Source organism: Neoarius graeffei, chromosome 13 (genome assembly GCF_027579695.1).
Source record: "Neoarius graeffei isolate fNeoGra1 chromosome 13, fNeoGra1.pri, whole genome shotgun sequence".
In the NCBI taxonomy this organism is placed as follows: Eukaryota; Metazoa; Chordata; class Actinopteri; order Siluriformes; family Ariidae; genus Neoarius; species Neoarius graeffei.
Window position 1 is genome coordinate 64,202,891 of NC_083581.1, and position 20,649 is coordinate 64,223,539.

Here is a 20,649-nt window from a genome sequence, read left to right on the forward strand (position 1 = left end):
CACGTGTTTTTAAATTATGTTGTTGTTGTTGTTTTAATGATCCTATTGACTTGTAGTGTCTTGCTTTAAAAATGTGGCCAAATCAATCCCAAGGTGTCTGTGTTTCAGCAACGATCATTAATTATTTGACTTTCTTGCATGAATCCTTGTTTTCTGTACAGCAGCATACTGTCACATGATACAAAAGGCTTGCACCTTTGCAGAGCTGAAGAATGACTGGCACAGGCACTTATTCAGCATATTCTGTTCCCAACATCCACACAGGCTGCAGGTGGGCAGGTCTTCATGACACGGCGGGTGGAAAATACTTTTTCCGCTCCAGTAATCTAGGTCAGCAGCGGGCAGTGATAGTGATCATGATGTCAGCTGGGAGCAGGGTAAAGGTTGTTCAGAGTGGTGAGGAGCTGCATGGAGAAGATCATGTCTGCACGGACTCTCCAACAACCACAGAGGAACGGCAAGGAGAGGCGGACGATGAGGAGCAGGGCCATCTGCCAGACGTTCTGGAAAAGACAGTGACACTGGAGCCTGGGGGCGAAGATAAACAGCATAAGAGGACAGAGGTGGAGAAGTCTTTTGGGAAAAGGCAAGATGCTCAGGGGACGAACAGAGAACAGGTGATCCAGGCAGATGGCGCTGCAGCAGGTGTGTGTGCGTGCATGTAAAGGGGAGAGGGGAAACACTGTTATTAACTCAGCTCTCTCTACTGTAGTTATTACTGCAGCTTGACCAGGCCATGTTAATGAGTCTCCTGAGATTTGCATTGTCTTACCTGAGAACATGTTTGCCATGAGCAGGGTTCACAAAGCAAAATTTCTCAGTTAACTAAAGTCGTTAAAAAAAGAAGAAAAGAAAAAGCAGAACAGATATTGCGGATATTATCTCACTGTGTGAGAAATACCCGTGTATTTGCTTCATAATTTAATACCTGACAAAAGGTTTGAGTTGAAATGTCCAAACTGAGCACAAAGGTTTGTTTGTATATTCATTACCTGCGAAATAGTCATGGCATAAATTAACAACCTTTCTAGATACTACTGTTCCCTTCATTCCTCGTTTACCATACTATAACAAAATTATAACCATTTAAAGTGCTAGTCTTACCAAAATGACATCACCCTTGGAAAGTATACCTTATAAAACTAGACATGTTAAATAGTTTACTGTCTAAATTGTATTTTAATACGAGACCGGGAACTTGTTCTATTTAGCCGGTAAAGTCTGGCTCTTTGAGTCCGCCATTACACAAATGCGTTCCTGGTAAGCTACTGTTAATTCAAAGGAAGTGACATCATACGCGCAACGCTTGAAAGTTCGTGCCATTTCTGGCTTCGTCTGCTTTGCAAAATGTAGCACGTTTTTAGCATTTTTTTAAAATTCCAAAACAAAATTAAAATCAAAGCACGCCTCCTAAGAGATGTGTCGTTCGAAGCTGTTCATGTGTAGCTGATTAAAAAAAAGGTGGAATTTTGATCCATTATATATAGCCCAAAGCCAGCAGGACACTTACGGAATGAATGAATGATTTGTACGGACAAAGAGAGGTAACGCCAAGCCAACGGGACGGTTTGGTGTCTATGCCATACATTTTGAAAAAGATAAATTTGTGAGGCAGATTCACATAGAAGGATTTGAGCGATATCTGGTACACAGAGCAGTTTCTACGATCTGGAAACAAAAGTCAGAAGCGCCATCCCAAAGAGCTCACCGTCGCACAGGAAGTGTCGAGCTTGTGTTTAGCCTGTTGCTTGAATTTATTTGTTGTCCTTAGTCAGATCAGTAACGTTTTAAGGTAGTTCCTATGTGGCTAAATATAATACTTAGATAGACAACAGACAATTACTGATCTCAAAGCAAGTCAAAACGTGCTTACTCCAAGTCACTTCTTCATCCTTGTTGTCGTAAAGTTGTATAGAGAACTTTACAAAAGAAGGCAGTTGCGCATATGATGTCACACATGCAGCGCCGCTGACCAATAAATCACAGCGATCTAATGGCGGACAAGCTTTTAGTGATTTAATCTCATTCTCATCTCATTATCTCTAGCCGCTTTATCCTGTTCTACAGGGTCGCAGGCAAGCTGGAGCCTATCCCAGCTGACTACGGGCGAAAGGCGGGGTACACCCTGGACAAGTCGCCAGGTCATCACAGGGCTGACACATAGACACAGACAACCATTCACACTCACATTCACACCTACGGTCAATTTAGAGTCACCAGTTAACCTAACCTAACCTGCATGTCTTTGGACTGTGGGGGAAACCGGAGCACCCGGAGGAAACCCACGCGGACACGGGGAGAACATGCAAACTCCGCACAGAAAGGGCCTCGTCGGGGGCGTCGTGGCTCGGGTGGTTAGGGCGCCGTGCCATGAATGCGGGCGACCCGGGTTCGGTTCCGGCCCGAGGTCATTTCCCGATCCCTTCCCGTCTCTCTCCCGCTCGTTTCCTGTCTCTGCACTGTCCTATCCAATAAAGGTGCAAAAAGCCCAAAAAAATATCTTTAAAAAAAAAAAAGAAAGGGCCTCGTCAGCCACGGGGCTCGAACCCGGACCTTCTTGCTGTGAGGCGACAGCGCTAACCACTACACCACCGTGCCGCCCCTCTTTTAATGATTTTTGGAACAAAATTCAGACACAAAAAATTCTTTTTTGAACTAATGTTTTATTTATCGGTGAACTTTACAACCTATTTGAGCCTTTCACACAGAAAACTCAGGATTTTATGATGTCATTTTTTGTAAGACTAGCACTTTAACCTTTTTTTCAGGTCTAGTGTATTACTGTGATTGTGCATCATTGACACAACAGCCCCAAACCATCCCAATGATCAATCAAATCAGTCCAGTTCCCAACTTGTAAAATATAAATTTTGCCATATTCACATTGTTATGCTTGTGTCACACTGTCTCGTATCTTGCCACGTAAGTAGTGTGTAGGTCAAACGCCAAGAAATGAGGTGTATTTTGTCCAAAATTAAAGTCCTGTGACGTAGACGGCGTATGTGTGGTGTTACTGTGGCGTATCTGGGGTTTGTATGGGGTTCAAGGGACGTGAAGTTATGGCGTACTGAGGTGTATGCGTGGCATATGATGTGTTGGTGCGGCATAACCATTTTGTTAGTGTGGTGTTTGATTCTTATGTGTGACGTTGCTGCTGCGTACCTGCGGCGTATCTGTGGCATTCACGCTGCGCTCGTTGTCATTTGTCACAGTCAAGAAAGCATCATGCCAGTGAAGAAGTCAGGACCCAAGAAGGGAAAAGGGAAGAGGGAAAACATTAACCGCATCCACCCAGCCAGCCCCAGAGCCACCTTCATCAGACACGTCACCTAAAGCATTCGCACAGCGTAATAGGTGTCCAAGTAACATTCCTGCTGTGTCACTGTCCGAGTAACGTTCCTGCTGTGTCACTACTTCGTAGCTTTCGTTTTTACGTAATGTATATCTGACGTATCAAAGCTGCTACGGATTTTTAAGCGCGGACTTAAAAATACGCCACACCCTGGCGTACAAGGAGATCGTGTTATGCATCCTAGAGTATTAACTACGTAAGCTGGCGATGCTGTGACGTACCTTTCTTACTGCCACGTATCCTGATACGCCGTACCGTACATACGCAAGGCTGAAACACCAATGTCTGACACAAGCATTAGTTTCTCAGGGTGGCATCTTTACTCATTATTATGATTATTGCATTTTTCTTTCTTTCTTTTTTAAAACATTTTCTCCATAATTTGGTCTTCATCATACACTACCAACCAACCTGGACTGATTTTGATTCATTGGGATGGTTTGGGGCTCAATGATGCACAGTCACAGTAATATACTCGACCTGATAAAATGGTTAGATGGTGAAAGTTAACGTGTGCTTCCTCAAGAATGTTACAAGACAGCACAACACAGTCAGAGGAAAGTGCTCGCTACCATCTTTCTCATACAACAGCTGACAGATACCCATTGTGTTACTGTGATTGACAGGGGAATGAAAGTATGCTGTCCCTCCCATCCAGACAACATAGCCAATTTCACAGTCTCTGGACAACAGGGGAATCTTTTCTTTTGCACTACTTGGGCTCCCCGTTTAAATTTCTTACACAGTTTTAAAAGCTTTCTGAAGCGTTCCTCATTCTGTGAAAGTAGGCCTATTTAAAAATAAATAAATAAATAAATAAATAAACTGTTGTATTCAAATGCTAGTTGAAATGGAAGCATATCTCTTCTGTGAGATATTCTTGATGATGCAACTTGATTTGGAGTTTAACTGATCACACTGGGATTTTTTTTTTCCTTTTTCTTGGCTGCAATATAGTTCAAAACAAAACCCGTGCACATACTTACAATAACAGGCTATATTGCAGGCTGGATTTACTGTTTTCTCTTGAAAAATCCAGCTTGCAAAACATTAATTCAATATACACAGTGGATCTGGCAATCCTGCCTTCTCATCTCATCTCATTATCTCTAGCTGCTTTATCCTGTTCTACAGGGTCGCAGGCAAGCTGGAGCCTATCCCAGCTGACTACGGGCGAAAGGCGGGGTACACCCTGGACAAGTCGCCAGGTCATCACAGGGCTGACACATACAACCATTCACACTCATGGTCAATTTAGAGTCACCAGTTATTAACCTAACCTGCATGTCTTTGGACTGTGGGGGAAACCGGAGCAAACCCACACGGACAACATACAAACACTGCACAGAAAGGCCCTCGCCGGCCACGGGGCTCGAACCTGGACCTTCTTGCTGTGAGGCGACAGTGCTAACCATTACACCACCGTGCCGCCTGCAAGCCTGCCTTGCACCTTATAATTTAAGACATCACTGAGAGAAACTTTTAAAATAATACTTTTTTTAATTTTAAATTATTATTATTATTATTATTTACGGGCAGCACGGTGGTGTAGTGGTTAGCGCTGTCGCCTCACAGCAAGAAGGTCCGGGTTTGAGCCCCGTGGCCGGCGAGGGCCTTTCTGTGCGGAGTTTGCATGTTCTCCCCGTGTCCGCGTGGGTTTCCTCCGGGTGCTCCGGTTTCCCCCACAGTCTAAAGACATGCAAGTTAGGTTAACTGGTGACTCTAAATTGAGCGTAGGTGTGAATGTGAGTGTGAATGGTTGTCTGTGTCTATGTGTCAGCCCTGTGATGACCTGGCGACTTGTCCAGGGTGTACCCCGCCTCTCACCCGTAGTCAGCTGGGATAGGCTCCAGCTTGCCTGTGACCCTGTAGAACAGGATAAAGCGGCTAGAGATAATGAGATGAGATGAGATATACAGTATATATATATATATATATATATATATATATATATATATATATATATATATATATATTTTTTTTTTTTTTCTCCCCTTTGTACAACTGACCAGATTCTGTCTGCTTGATCGAGCACTCTCGGAGTATGTGTGTGAGTAAGATGGCTCAAGTAAAGCATCAGAAACGAGATCTACAGGTACAACATCTACAGAGGAACAGAGACAAGAGCCCAGAACAGCCCTTCTTCTATTTTGGAGGAGGAAATGGAGCCTCCATGTGAGTGAATGAGTGAGCGAGTGAGTGACTGCTCAGTCTGAGGTGATGGATTCAAAATCTCACACGTCAGACAAGTGAGCTGGCACAAATCTAGGTGGACAGAGGAAATCAGTAAAAATACTGCATGTGTTACCTATAAATGATTGAATGCTCTCTCTCTCTCTCTCTCTCTCTCTATATATATATATATATATATATATATATATATATATATATATATATATATATATATATATATAAGAAAAATATTAAAGGGGACATATGAAAATCTCACTTTTTCAGTGCTTGTGCACACACATTTGGGTAGCTGGAGTGCCTACAATCCACAAACTCTGAAATAAGACAATGTAATCAGTTTCTTTTGAGTTGCCCATTTCAGAAAACATGAGCTTCTAGAAGCCGTTCAGATTTGTCTCCCCTTTCTATGTCACAAGGGGAGTTCATGGGCATTATTACATGCCATCATCTGAGTATCTCCACTCACAGCATAAGAGCTGCCTTTGTGGATGAATATTTATGAGGCTGGAGGAAGAAGGGGGTGGGGTGAGCAGTATCTCATTATCATTTAAAGGAACAGGCACTCAAATAGGCCGTTTTGAACAGGGCTGTTCAGACAGAGTGAGCTGTGGTGCTTTATCCTGGTGGTATTTTGACCAAAACCTTTCAAAGACATTTCTTTCAGACCTCAGGGAACTGTGTCAGTGTGTGGAAAAAGGGTATAATATGTCACCTTTAATAGTTATTTTGAAAAAAAAAAGGTACAGTGGGGCAAAAAAGTTTTAGTCAGTCGCCAATTGTGCAAGTTCTACCACTTAAAAAGATGAGAGAGGCCTGTAATTTTCATCATAGGTACACTTCAACTATGAGAGACAAAATGAGAAAAAAAAATCCAGAAAATCACATTGTCTGATTTGTAAAGAATTTATTTGCAAATTATGGTGGAAAATAAGTATTTGGTCAATAACAAAAGTTCATCTCAATACTTTGTTATATACCCTTTGTTGGCAATGACAGAGGTCAAATGTTTTCTGTAAGTCTTCACAAGGTTTTCACACACTGTTGCTGGTATTTTGGCCCATTCCTCCATGCAGAGCTCCTCTAGAGCAGTGATGTTTTGGGGCTGTCGCTGGGCAACACGGACTTTCAACTCCCTCCAAAGATTTTCTATGGGGTTGAGATCTGGAGACTGGCTAGGCCACTCCAGGACCTTGAAATGCTTCTTACGAAGCCACTCCTTCGTTGCCTGGGCGGTGTGTTTGGGATCATTGTCATGCTGAAAGACCCAGCCACGTTTCATCTTCAATGCCCTTGCTGATGGAAGGAGGTTTTCACTCAAAATCTCACGATACATGGCCCCATTCATTCTTTCCTTTACGTGGATCAGTCGTCCTGGTCCCTTTGCAGAAAAACAGCCCCAAAGCATGATGTTTCCACCCCCATGCTTCACAGTAGGTATGGTGTTCTTTGGATGCAACTCAACATTCTTTCTCCTCCAAACACGACAAGTTGAGTTTTTACCAAAAAGTTCTATTTTGGTTTCATCTGACCATATGACATTCTCCCAATCCTCTTCTGGATCATCCAAATGCTCTCTAGCAAACTTCAGACGGGCCTGGACATGTACTGGCTTAAGCAGGGGGACACGTCTGGCACTGCAGGATTTGAGTCCCTGGTGGCGTAGTGTGTTTCTGATGGTAGCCTTTTGTTACTTTGGTCCCAGCTCTCTGCAGGTCATTCACTAGGTCCCCCCGTGTGGTTCTGGGATTTTTGCTCACTTTTCTTGTGATCATTTTGACCCCATGGGGTGAGATCTTGCGTGGAGCCCCAGATCGAGGGAGATTATCAATGGTCTTGTATGTCTTCCATTTTCTAATAATTGCTCCCACAGTTGATTTCTTCACACCAAGCTGCTTACCTATTGCAGATTCAGTCTTCCCAGCCTGGTGCAGGTCTACAATTTTGTTTCTGGTGTCCTTTGACAGCTCTTTGGTCTTGGCCATAGTGGAGTTTGGAGTGTGACTTTTTGAGGTTGTGCACAGCTGTCTTTTATACTGATAATGAGTTCAAACAGGTGCCATTAATACAGGTAACGAGTGGAGGACAGAGGAGCCTGTTAAAGAAGTTGTTACAGGTCTGTGAGAGCCAGAAATCTTGCTTGTTTGTAGGTGACCAAATACTTATTTTACCGAGGAATTTACCAATTAATTCATTAAAAATCCTACAATGTGATTTCCTGGATTCTTTCCCCCCATTCTGTCTCTCATAGTTGAAGTGTACCTATGATGAAAATTACAGGCCTCTCTCATCTTTTTAAGTGGGAGAACTTGCACAATTGGTGGCTGACTAAATACTTTTTTGCCCCACTGTATATATATAAATTGAATTGGATAAATGTATAGTAAAATTTGTATAATTGTTTAAACTTTACTGAATAATCACTATCAGTTAAGCATTAGCATAACATTTTCCTTGACTCCTGTGTCATAACACTGAAATAACCACATCATAAATGTGTCATAAATGGTGTCATATCTTGTAACAAATCACCCTGACAGCATAAATCCAGTCATATTGCATATCAAATTGTTTGATATCGAGAGCCAAGGTGCTAATTTTTGTACGTACTATGACAAATGTTTGATACATACCTGGGGAAGCTGTCTTAAGATATCTTATACTTTGGCCTCAGAAAGCATTGGTTGATAAATGACTAACTGAAAGTTGTTTATTTTTGTTTTCTTAAATATTTATTTTCTTATATTACTAGGTATTTTAACATAAATTCAGTCACATTTCTAACCATTTCGAACAAGCATAAATAACAGTTGGGAGCTTCTAAACCAAAAGAAAGACAAATTTAGAGTTAGATGTTCTGTATAAGTTATGAGAAAGCAAAAAGTACAAAACCCCTGTTTATTCAAGACATCATTCACAATGCCGCACATTTTAAATGTAGCTGCAATACCCTTTTTGCTCCATAGTGGTCAAAAATAGTAACTAATCAAGGCCTATTACTGGGTTTCAGTCACGTGAGTTTTCTTAGCGGTTTCACCAGAAGTGAAACAGCTGGTGGTCTAAATGGCTGCCGCAGTGCAAACAACTAGCAATAACTTAGAGTACGCTCATAATCTAGAAGCCACTGCTCGCTTTAGATATATTCAGAAGATTGCTATGTGCAATCGAATAGACCCCTACAGTCTTTTTTAGCGCTTTGTGACTAAAAAAAAAGCACCATAAAATAACAACACATACAGTAGCAAGAAAAGTACTTGGAAAACACTAAAGACATAGCTGAGAGGGAAATACAAACCTTTCACCAAGTGATCACTGCAAACTCGAGCATGCTTCGACTCGGCTCCCTTCGATTTCAGTGAGAGGTTCAAAAGCCACCTTTCTCGACGTTTTTTTGTGAAATCCTGTTCGTTCAGCCTTTTTTATTAGTTCACGGGGAACCGTGAAGAAACTCTTATCAGTTTCACAGTTTGATCGATTTGAACAACCTAAAACAACGCAAGCGTAAGGCATTTTTCATGCGAGCGATGCACCTTCTCCGTGCAAATGCTTTGTTAACTGAGCTTTGGTAGACCACCAGCTAAAGTTTTGAATAACTAATGAGGCGGATGTGACGTCACGTGAAACCCAGCAAAAGGGGCAGTATTCACTCTGTCCCATGCTTGCATGATGACATTTTCAGTAGAGGAGGAGGAGCAGAGGACACGAGGATTAATGTCAGGGTTGCCAGGGTGGTGGTTTTTACACCACATAAGGCAGATTTAAAAACACTTTATCTGCTAAGGGTTTATTTTATTACAGCAAAGAATCAGAATGTAAATGTTAAATGTAACAAATGTCCTGAAACAAAGGCAAAATGTAAGTGCAGGCCATGTGTCTGTGATGTATATGGACTGGATAATATTTGTGCACCAGAAATAAGTGTGTGCTACAGTGACCTTGTTTCTGGCTGAAACTGAAACAGCTGAGAAAAAGAACAAATGTGTCCCCCTTTTCCAGTGACCAAATTGTTTTTGGCTAGTTTGAGGTCTTCTGTATGGTTTTTGAGATTATGTATGGCTGGAAAGTTTTGCTGGCAACCCTGTTAATGATATTACCTCTTCTGTGTGATAGCCTCTCGACTTAATTTTGTTTATGTCATTATTAGTGTCGTCTTTCCCCACCAAACTCTGCAGCTGATATCCAACAGAACAAATTCTATTGGTGCCTTCAAATGGGGTCGTATTTACATTGTTCACGAGAAGAGTCCATATGAACATCCCCCTCTTGTGGTATTCATGACTTTGGAAGTGGAAATTTCCTGAAAGGACCAAGTTCACGAAACGTGATGTGTTTGCTGACGTTTTCCCAAATGGTAGAGGCCATGGAAGTACTTTTTCAGTGGATGAAAAGTTAATATATTGTCATTTTAGTCGTATAGAATTTTCTTTGTAATTTTATAATATGTCTGAGGAAAATGTTGATATTCCCAAAGGCCTCATCTTTTCATTACGCCTTTCCATTTCAGTAACAATAAGTTACTCGCCTGCTAACTTGCAAACTTCTTAACATTAACCTGAACGAAGAGTCTTTTGGCGTCCATGGTGCTGTTGCCGAGCAACAGTGTTCTAACAATGACATAACTTGAATGCCAAGCATTTCATGTACATGACTTCCTATATGTCATAATCACGAGCTCACACGTTCCATTCGAAGGCAGCATACTACAACTGGGACACAGTTCGCAAAAATTTCCCTCATATCAAACATTATGGCAATGATATTTGCAATTACAGACAATTACAACATAAAAATGTAATACAACTGGTTATAAACTATCATGTCATGAATGACTCCTATCACCATGACACATATGACATGGTTAAGTCTTTTTGTGTTATGTGACATTTGTGAAAATCATTTATCAAATCTGTATTAATTTTCACAGCTAATTTATATTACACTACACTTTAAATTACACTTGATATTTTTTTTTAGAGTTGTTCCATACTGTGAGAGCAAAGGCTGGCAGCGCATTTATGACAAAACCCGACTGGACTACAGACTGAAATGGTGTGAATTGATATCTCCACGCACCTACAACCACTTCAGAGCAGGTGACTGCGGTTAAAAAAAAGGGATTTTCCAACAATGCACTTTCATGCACCAATGCATTTCAACTGCAAGGTTTTTTTTTAATCATTTTCTTTTTCATCAAAAGGAGAGCAGTTGGTGTACCAGATCCCAAACAACAATGTCCTGACTACTAAAATAGGTCTTTTGAACAGTCTCAGACAGTATGACAGGATCAGCAGCAAGATCAACCATGGGAAAGGACACAGGTCAAATATTTTATTATGCTATACTGTAATATAGTATCACATTAGTATGAACATGTTGCATAAATGGTGGCACGGTGGTGTAGTGGTTAGCGCTGTCGCCTCACAGCAAGAAGGTCCTGGGTTCAAGCCCAGCAGCCGGCAAGGGCCTTTCTGTGTGGAGTTTGCATGTTCTCCCCGTGTCTGTGTGGGTTTCCTCCGGGTGCTCCGGTTTCCCCCACAGTCCAAAGACATGCAGGTTAGGCTAACTCACACATGTCAACCTTTGGTCAATCAAACCTGTATAACCAAAATCCATATTTCCCTTATAAAATCCGTATAAGATGCAAATTAAAATAATTTACGTAAAATTTGAATGATAATTAACAATGATATATCCCAGTTACTTTTTATTCAATATACAAAGCTCCAATGTTTGACAAAAACACAAAGTGTCACTCTAATGTTCTGAATTGTACTCCATGACAGCTTTTTTTAGCAGTCTGCACCAATACCTCACGAGGCTGCATGTCACAGCAAGTGTCTGTGTTGATCTTGCCGGAGTGCCCATTCAGAATCTTTTCAGTCGCTAGTGAAAGTCACTCAGGTGGAAATACGCGTTTCAAACAAAATGTTACTTTCCGGTTGGCGGGATTCTCGCAATGCGGTGTGCGCATGATCAAAAGTGGAACGAAGTCTCGCTACCACAAGATAACGCGCGATTTCATAAGACTCTTTACTGGCTGTTTGTGCTTTCTGTAGTGTACAGTACATTTGTAAATGTTATGTGCTCTTTTATCATTGTGGGAATTGATTATAGCTTTAAATAAATATTGAAGTTTTTTTTAAAGAATCCGTATAACTTTATTTGTACGCCCGTATACTACGTTTATTGAATCAAATCCGTATAAAATACGGACATTCCGTATAGGTTGGCATGTATGCTAACTGGTGACTCTAAATTGCCTGTAGGTGTGAGTGTGAATGGTTGTTTGTTTCTCTGTCAGCCCTGCGAAAACCTGGTGTACCCCGCCTCTCACCCATAGTCAGCTGGGATAGGCTCCAGCTTGCCTGTGACCCTGTAGAACAGGATAAGTGGCTACAGATAATGGATGGATTGGAATGGATGTTGCATAAATTGTAGGGAAAAAAAAGTTAATGATGTAACTTATAGCAACAAGACAGTTAAGGTGTAAGGTTCCTGCACTGTAAACATTGGACTGTAAATTTTACACTACTTTACTGGTAATATGGTTACCAATAAAGTACTATAAAAAGTTACATTAAAAACTGTTAACATATTTACAGTAAAGTACTGTAATACAACGGGACTGCCGTACCGTATCTGCAGTGGGATATGTTCCAAGATCTAACACGAATAACTGAAACTGCAGACTGGAGCAAACTATACATATATAAAGCTTGTTTTTCGTGTACATACATACTGATGATAAAGCTTAATTTATAACTTTTACACTGTGTAATCAGGGATTCTAACATTTTCGCCTAACATTTTCAGCTGTAGATAACCGAAGCTGTGGTTACCAAGTCAGTGGATACAGTGGTTCTGTTGCATCTTACATAGTAGAAAATAATATATATTATTTTTTTCACAGTCCGGTTTCTATCAAATCCTGCGCTCTGATTGGCTGGCGAGCAGGTCCGTATCCTACAACACGGACCCCAGTTATGGACCTCTGGCGACTCGCTTGTTCACAACAACAACAAACATAGTAGCATTTTTTTGTCAACATTTATCTTTTTTTATAAGATTTATTTATAAGATTATCAAAAATCTTATAAATTTTTGCCAGCATTTCTCAGGAGAACAGCATTAATTTTACAGCATGGATAGTGATAACGACAGTGTTCACAGCGAACGCGAATTTTACTACCCTGAGGAAGAAGAAATAAAAGAAAACATTTCAGGAGAAAGCTAAAAACTGTTGCTAACACAGAGCAAAAACATGGCTGAATCCTGAATTATTCAATTTTGTATAAATAGGGGACTACATAGGCAGCAAAATGTAGGTTTTTTTCCTGACATGGAAGGAAGCAATTTCCATTACAGCCGTGAATGAGGATTCAAAATGGCGGCTCGGCTGGGTTTTCCCTTTTGGGCACTCTCGTTTTCTGTTAGAATTTCTCATCTCATCTCATTATCTCAAGCCGCTTTATCCTTCTACAGGGTCGCAGGCAAGCTGGAGCCTATCCCAGCTGACTACGGGCGAAAGGCGGGGTACACCCTGGACAAGTCGCCAGGTCATCACAGGGCTGACACATAGACACAGACAACCATTCACACTCACATTCACACCTACGGTCAATTTAGAGTCACCAGTTAACCTAACCTGCATGTCTTTGGACTGTGGGGGAAACCGGAGCACCCGGAGGAAACCCACGCGGACACGGGGAGAACATGCAAACTCCACACAGAAAGGCCCTCGCCGGCCCCGGGGCTCGAACCCAGGACCTTCTTGCTGTGAGGCGACAGTGCTAACCACTACACCACCGTGCCGCCCTGTTAGAATTTGATAAAGAAAAAAATAAATATATTATTTACCAGCTTAAGGTCGGTCCGTATGGTGAAATACCGTGACCTCGGCCTTGAATACTGACCTCAGCCCAGAGGGCCTCACTCAGTACTTTCAAGACCTCGGTCACAGTATTTCACGATACGGACCTCCCAGCTGGTAAATAACACATATATCCAGTACAGTTGCCTGCTGTTTTTTTTTTAAAGATAGTGGCTTACAGTTGATGCAGAATACAACCAAGCTGAAAGTTAGGATTCTTGCTGAAGGTCCCAACCATAGCAGCTTGGTGGTGCTGGGATTGAAACACATAACCTTCTGACCTGTAACTCAAAGCCTTAAAGGGCATATTCTGGACGAATTTCGTTTTTTTTTTAAATATGAAAAGTATGTCCCTTTACACACTCATCCAGAAGGGTAATTTTGCACAAGGCCATCTGTCTACAGCAGAAAAAAATAAAATAACAAAACGCGTCTGGAAAAATCCCAAGGGAGCCAGATTCGTGACGTTACCTGCGGAAGCGCCAGCAGGCTGCGCGAGCTTGCACGGTTTCAGTGCACAGCCTGTGTAGACCAAGCGCTCCCATTTCTCTCTCATTGTCCGGTCTTTTGGAAAACGATGAGTACTAATCCCATCAAGATTGGTGTTGCTACACCCTCCTACGATACATCTGTTAACCATTTTAATAATTACGCGATAACGTTGAAGAAATTTGCAGAAAACCACCAGGTCGTTTTCTCATAAACAAACCAACGCTGACGTAGGATTCAGAGGGAGGCGTCCCGCACATGACGTCATGAAAATCAATGTTTGCCGGGAAATTCAAATGCAAAGCTTTTTCAGAGGTGGACCAATTCGCCTCAAATGGCTTGATTTCAAGTGAATTTTTCTGGTATTGCGCAAGGTAAAAAAAATGGCAGAGAATGCAGAATGTTACAGATATTTGACCAAAGTTTAATATAAAATAGGAGAATTACACTGATCTTGCTCCTGAATTTACTCGTGATATGCACTTTAACCACTAAGTTACCACAACTAGCTCAGCTAGTCTGCATTGATTCAACCACCTCCACCATTGAATTTACTTGCACTAAAAGATTGCATTGCATTGCAATATAAAATAGTTGTGGTGGTTCAGTGGTTTTGAGCCAAACTGCTATGGTTGGGTCCTTGATCAAGACCCTTAACCTTCAGCTCAGTTGCATCCTGCATTAACTGTAAGTTGCTATCTTAAAAAGCAAAAGCCAAATTAGCAAATATACTGGATTATGCATTTTTAATTCTATGTAATTTGTGCTGTCTGTCTTTCATGTACTCTGCACATTACAGAATGGTGGTGTGGACTGGACTAACCTCATTTTTTTATATGCATTTGTAAACACTTCGGGTGGCACGGTGGTGTAGTAGTTATCACTGTTGCCTCACAGCAAGAAGGTTCTGGGTTCAAGCCCAGTGAATGATGTGGGCCTTTCTATGTATGTGGGTTTTCTCCAGGTTCTCTGGTTTCCCCCACAGTCCAAAGACATGCAGGTTAGGCTAATTGGTGGCTCTAAATTGAATGTGAGTGTGAATTGTTGTTTGTCTCTATGTGTCAGTCCTGTGATGAACTGGTAATTTGTCCAGGGTGTACTCTGCTTCTTGCCATAGTCAGCTGGGATAGGCTCCAGCTTGCCTGTGACCCTGTACAGAATAAGCGGTTACGGATAATTAATAGATGGATTTGTAAACACTTTGCTAAAAAGAATCAATAAAAATAATTCCCCATTCACCCCTCCTCCTTTTGGACTGGATTTTCTCCCTCAAGCTCAGGTCCTCTATCAGAGGCCTGGGAGTTTGAGGGTCCTGCGCAGCATCTTAGCTGTTCCTAGGATTGCGCTTTTCTGGACAGAGATCTCAGATGTTGTTCCAGGGATCTGTTGGAGCCACTCTCGTAGTCTGGGGGTTAGGGGGTTACTGTGCCGAGGGCTCCCATCAGCACGGGAACACACACATATATATATATATATATATATATATATATATATATATATATATATATATATATATATATGAGAGAGAGAGAGATACACACACGCTTTATCAGTAAACTTTCGATTGAGCAAAATCTGACAACTGTCTGGTCTGTGTGTATCATTTCCTTCTTCCTCTGGGTGCTTGTAAACAATGACCAATAGGAAAAAGAAAAAATAGGTGGAGATTGAGCCCTAACGGTTATTACAGTACAGTATAAAACATTTTATGTACTTTCTTGGCAACCCTGTTGCCAGTATGTTATTGTAAAATTTACAGTCAATGTTACTGACTACGGGTGAAAGGCGAGGTACACCCTGGACAAGTCGCCAGGTCATCACAGGGCTGACACATAGACACAGACAACCATTCACACTCACATTCACACCTACGGTCAATTTAGAGTCACCAGTTAACCTAACCTGCATGTCTTTGGACTGTGGGGGAAACCGGAGCACCCGGAGGAAACCCACGCGGACACGGGGAGAACATGCAAACTCCGCACAGAAAGGCCCTCGCCGGCCACGGGGCTCGAACCTGGACCTTTTTGCTGTGAGGCGACAGCGCTAACCACTACACCACCGTGCCGCCCTCATATACCATAAGTAGAGAAAAACAAAATGGTGGCGTGTGCGACACCGCTAGGTGACAGCACTAACCACTACACCACTGTACCGCCTACATACATATCATACAAAATATTACATGTTGGTCAACTTTTTTCTCTTGGAAGTTCTTTGAAATTAACTGCATTTTTTTTTCCTTGTAGGAGACTGAAGATGGCCGAGTTTATTCCAGACACGTTCCGTATGGATGTAAAAGATGAGAGGGAAGCTTTCTTTTCTCAGCAAGACGGTATGCTGTGACTGATCAGTTGTGGAAACTGTTTTTAAAAACGTCTGGCAGCATGGGAAAACCCTTCCCATGGTGAAATATCAACATTTTCTACAAGATTTTGTTCTACTATGGGCTTTCCTGAACTGGAATATGTTTCTTTTTTTGCATGTATTTCAATTATAAGTAAAATTAGAACATTTTAAAGTCTGGCTACCCCAAAAGTGAGCATTTAAACATGAGCATCATCTTGGTTTCTCTAATGTCTGTGTGGAAAGAATCTGTCTGATGATTACATTTATTTTTTATTAATATACAGTGCTAGGGGCGGCACGGTGGTGTAGTGGTTAGCGCTGTCGCCTCACAGCAAGAAGGTCCGGGTTCGAGCCCCGTGGCCGGCGAGGGCCTTTCTGTGCGGAGTTTGCATGTTCTCCCCGTGTCCGCGTGGGTTTCCTCCGGGTGCTCCGGTTTCCCCCACAGTCCAAAGACATGCAGGTTAGGTTAACTGGTGACTCTAAATTGACCGTGAGTGTGAATGGTTGTCTGTGTCTATGTGTCAGCCCTGTGATGACCTGGCGACTTGTCCAGGGTGTACCCTGCCTTTTGCCCGTAGTCAGCTGGGATAGGCTCCAGCTCGCCTGCGACCCTGTAGAACAGGATAAAGTGGCTAGAGATAATGAGATGAGATGAGATACAGTGCTAGTCAAAAGTAATGTGTAAGTGTGTCTAAACTTTTGATGGTACTGTATTTGTTACATCTGGGTTCGAACCTTGTGGCCGACCGGGGTTTTCCTGTGTGAAGTTTACATGTTTTCCTCGTTCCTGTGTGGGTTTCCTCCCACTGTCTGAAGACATGTGGTTTAGGTCAACTGGCTATTCTAAATTGCCTGTAGGTGTGAATGTGTGTGAATGTTCGTTAATCTCTGTGATAGATTGGCCCAGAGTGTACCCCACCTTTTGCCGGAAGTCAGCTGCGATTGACTCTGGCTTCCACTGCAACCTTAAAGTGCATATCACGGGTAAATTCAGGAGCAAGATCAATGTAATTCTCCTATTTTATATTAAACTTTGGTCAAATATCTGTCACATTTTGCATTTTGTGCAATTTTTTTTACCTTGCGCAATACCAGAAAAATTCAGTTGAAATCAAGTCATTTGAGGCGAATTCGTCCGCCTCTGAAAAAACTTGCCATTTGGATTTCCCAGCAAACATTGATTTTCATGATGTTGCATGCGGGACGCCTCCTTCTGAATCCTACGTCAGCGCTGGTTTGTTTATGAGAAAACGACCTGGTGGTTTTCTGCAAATTTCTTCAACATTATCACGTAATTATTAAAATGGTTAACAGATGTATCGTAGGAGGGTGTAGCAACACCAATCATGATGGGATTAGTACTCATCGTTTTCCAAAAGACCGGACAATGAGAGAGAAATGGGAGCGCTTCGTGTGAGGCACCCGGAAGCCATGGTCCAAAGCAGAGCCGAGAAAAAGACCAAGAAAATCGGCGATTCACAAGTTGACTGTTGCCAGGGTAAGAAATAAGAGAGACTATACTCTAAATTAGGTGTTTCTGTGTTTGTGTGGTACACGGATAATGTTATTTATTGACACACACAAAAGTAAACAACACGAAAGTGCTGGGCGATAATACACTTACTTCACATGTATCAAGGGATATGCGTGTCAGGGCTTGAGATCTTGGGACCTGTCAAACACGTTAAATGTATATACAACCCTGCTTAGCTGATTCCATGTGTGTAGCTTATGCAATCTTTCTCCTACAGTAGCCAGTACTCTTTTAAATGAAGAAATATATAAATACATAATAGTAATTAGAAAAAATATGATTTATGTAACAACAGATAGATGAGCATTGATACATGAATCCATGGGTTTAGAAGCTCTGGCGACAATTCCATATTTCAATGCAAAATCACTAGCTGCGAAACTTGGTCTACACAGACTGTGCACTGAATCTCTCAGCCTGCTGGCGGATCCGCACGTGACGTCACGAATCTGGCTCCAGACTTCCTTGGGATTTTTCCAGACGTGTTTTGTTATTTTATTTTTTTCTGCTGTAGACAGATGGCCTTCTGCAAAATTACCCCTCTGGATGAATGTGTAAAGGGACATACTTTCATATCAAAAAACACAAAACTGGTCCAGGATATGCACTTTAATGGATAATTACCTCACCTGGGACAGAGTCCACCAGGGGGCGAGGTATTGTTTTTGGTTGGGTTGCTTTGTTTTTTTTTGTTAACGATATTACAGGAAAACGGCTGGATCAATCTTCATGAAGCTTTCAGAATAGATGGGCATTGGTCTCAAATAGAATCTCAAACATTGTGAGGGTCATCTGGTTAAGGTTACCAAAAAGGTCAACATTGTTTTTGTCTTGTCTACTGCCTCATATAGAGGCACTAGCCACTAGGTCATCATGCTGTAAGAATGTACAGTAAGAGTGTAAGGGTAGTATCTCACTGGGCTGTGACAGCCTGCAACTAGTTGGAGACACAACAATTGCGATAAAATATGCAAATTAGTGACAATTTTCACTTGGAATCACACTGAATTGATATTCGCATATTTTATCGCAATTGTTGTCTCCCCAACTAGTTGCAGGCTGTCGCAGCCCAGTGAGATACACTCGCACTTCCTGTCTCACGGAAACTGACATGAGAAGGGTTCGTGACGGCTTTGCAACACCAGCGACGCATTTGCGGCTATTTTGAGAGAAATTTTGTCACACAAATTTTTTGAACATGTTCAAAATTTCAGCGACGAAGGAGAAATCAACTTTCAGACATGTTTATGCTTATTACAGAGGGAAAGTGCGTTCCACTGAGCTGTAGCACCGGACCATTTCCGGGAAATAAGAGTTATAGTCATGGCGACAGCATGTGTATGTTTATGGAATCAATTTTGTGCCAAAATGTTCATACAATACGTTTGAAATATCAAACAAAAACGACAAATCAAAATACAAAAAAAGAAGAAAAAGTCAATTTTTTTCAACTGGCAAACAAACTATTCGTGTAATCGTGCAAAATATCAGTCTGTTACTCTTCAGAAACCTTTTATTTTTGTTCCGCGGCTTTCTCAGTTTTGTTTGACGTAATTTATTTTGGTTGCGATTCCAGCTTTCTCGTTTGTGCTCCCTGACTTTTTGCTTGCAGTTTTGGCACAAACTTCATGTGTGGGTGGGCTGTCCAGGAATACATTCCCATTGGCTAACTTGTGTTTGACTGACAGCTACGCTCAGCCATTCCCCGGAGGCTGTTGCGGCCATTTCCTACTCGGATTTTGGCGGACTGTTTGACGAGTGACCGATCCATTGACGGTAAACAAGGATCGAGTGGACTTCAGTGTTGACTATGATATTGAATTAATTCAACAAAGTGTAAATTCAATATCATAGTCGCCACTGAAGTCCACTCGATCCTTGTTTACCGTCAATGGATCGGTCACTCATCAAACAGTCCGCCAGAATCCGAGTAGGGAATGGCTGAGCGTAGCTGTCAGTCAAACACAAGTTAGCCAATGGGAATGCATTCCTGGACAGCCCACCCACACGTGAAGTTTGTGCCAAAACTGCAAGCAAAAAGTCAGGGAGCGCAAACGAGAAAGCTGGAATCGCAACCAAAATAAATTACGTCAAACAAAACTGAGAAAGACGCGGAACAAAAATAAAAGGTTTCTGAAGAGTAATAGACTGATATTTTGCACGATTACACGAATAATTTGTTTGCCAGTCTAAAAAAATTGACTTTTTCTTCTTTTTTTGTATTTTGATTTGTCGTTTTTGTTTGATATTTCAAAAGTATTGTATGAACATTTTGGCACAAAATTGATTCTATATATGTCAGCCTCGGTTTGGAGGTTTCAATTTTGAAAACTGTAAGAGGTAAGAGTAGAATAATATAAAGTACAGACACTTGGTATATTTTACTTCCGTGATTTTTAAATTGTTCATTTTTGGATTACGCTTCATTTTTGTGGAGATATATATATTTTCTAGGTGGCACGGTGGTGTAGTGGTTAGCGCTGTCGCCTCACAGCAAGAAGGTCCGGGTTCGAGCCCTGTGGCCGGCGAGGGCCTTTCTGTGCGGAGTTTGCATGTTCTCCCCGTGTCCGCGTGGGTTTCCTCCGGGTGCTCCGGTTTCCCCCACAGTCCAAAGACATGCAGGTTAGGTTAACTGGTGACTCTAAATTGACCGTAGGTGTGAATGTGAGTATGAATGGTTGTCTGTGTCTATGTGTCAGCCCTGTGATGACCTGGCGACTTGTCCAGGGTGTACCCCGCCTTTCGCCCATAGTCAGCTGGGATAGGCTCCAGCTTGCCTGCGACCCTGTAGAACAGGATAAAGCGGCTACAGATAATGAGATGAGATGTATGCTCTATTCACTGTATGGATATGGTATCAGAAAA

At 41.8% G+C, this 20,649-nt stretch overlaps 1 protein-coding gene across 3 annotated transcripts in view; it reads left to right on the top strand.

The window, feature by feature from the left end:
- The first annotated feature begins 247 nt into the window (after positions 1 to 247).
- Positions 248 to 20,649, top strand: part of ttll10 (tubulin tyrosine ligase-like family, member 10) — a 31,961-nt gene continuing 11,559 nt past the window's right edge. For 2 of the 3 annotated variants that reach the window (XM_060936972.1, XM_060936973.1), the window contains exons 1-5: positions 248 to 645; positions 5,365 to 5,527; positions 10,517 to 10,635; positions 10,740 to 10,860; positions 16,151 to 16,236. In XM_060936972.1, the coding sequence (XP_060792955.1) occupies positions 357 to 645; positions 5,365 to 5,527; positions 10,517 to 10,635; positions 10,740 to 10,860; positions 16,151 to 16,236 (778 nt within the window). In that variant the 5' untranslated portion in view covers positions 248 to 356. The remainder of the gene's footprint in view (positions 646 to 5,364; positions 5,528 to 10,516; positions 10,636 to 10,739; positions 10,861 to 16,150; positions 16,237 to 20,649) is intronic. The other variant, XM_060936974.1, reaches the window with a different exon arrangement.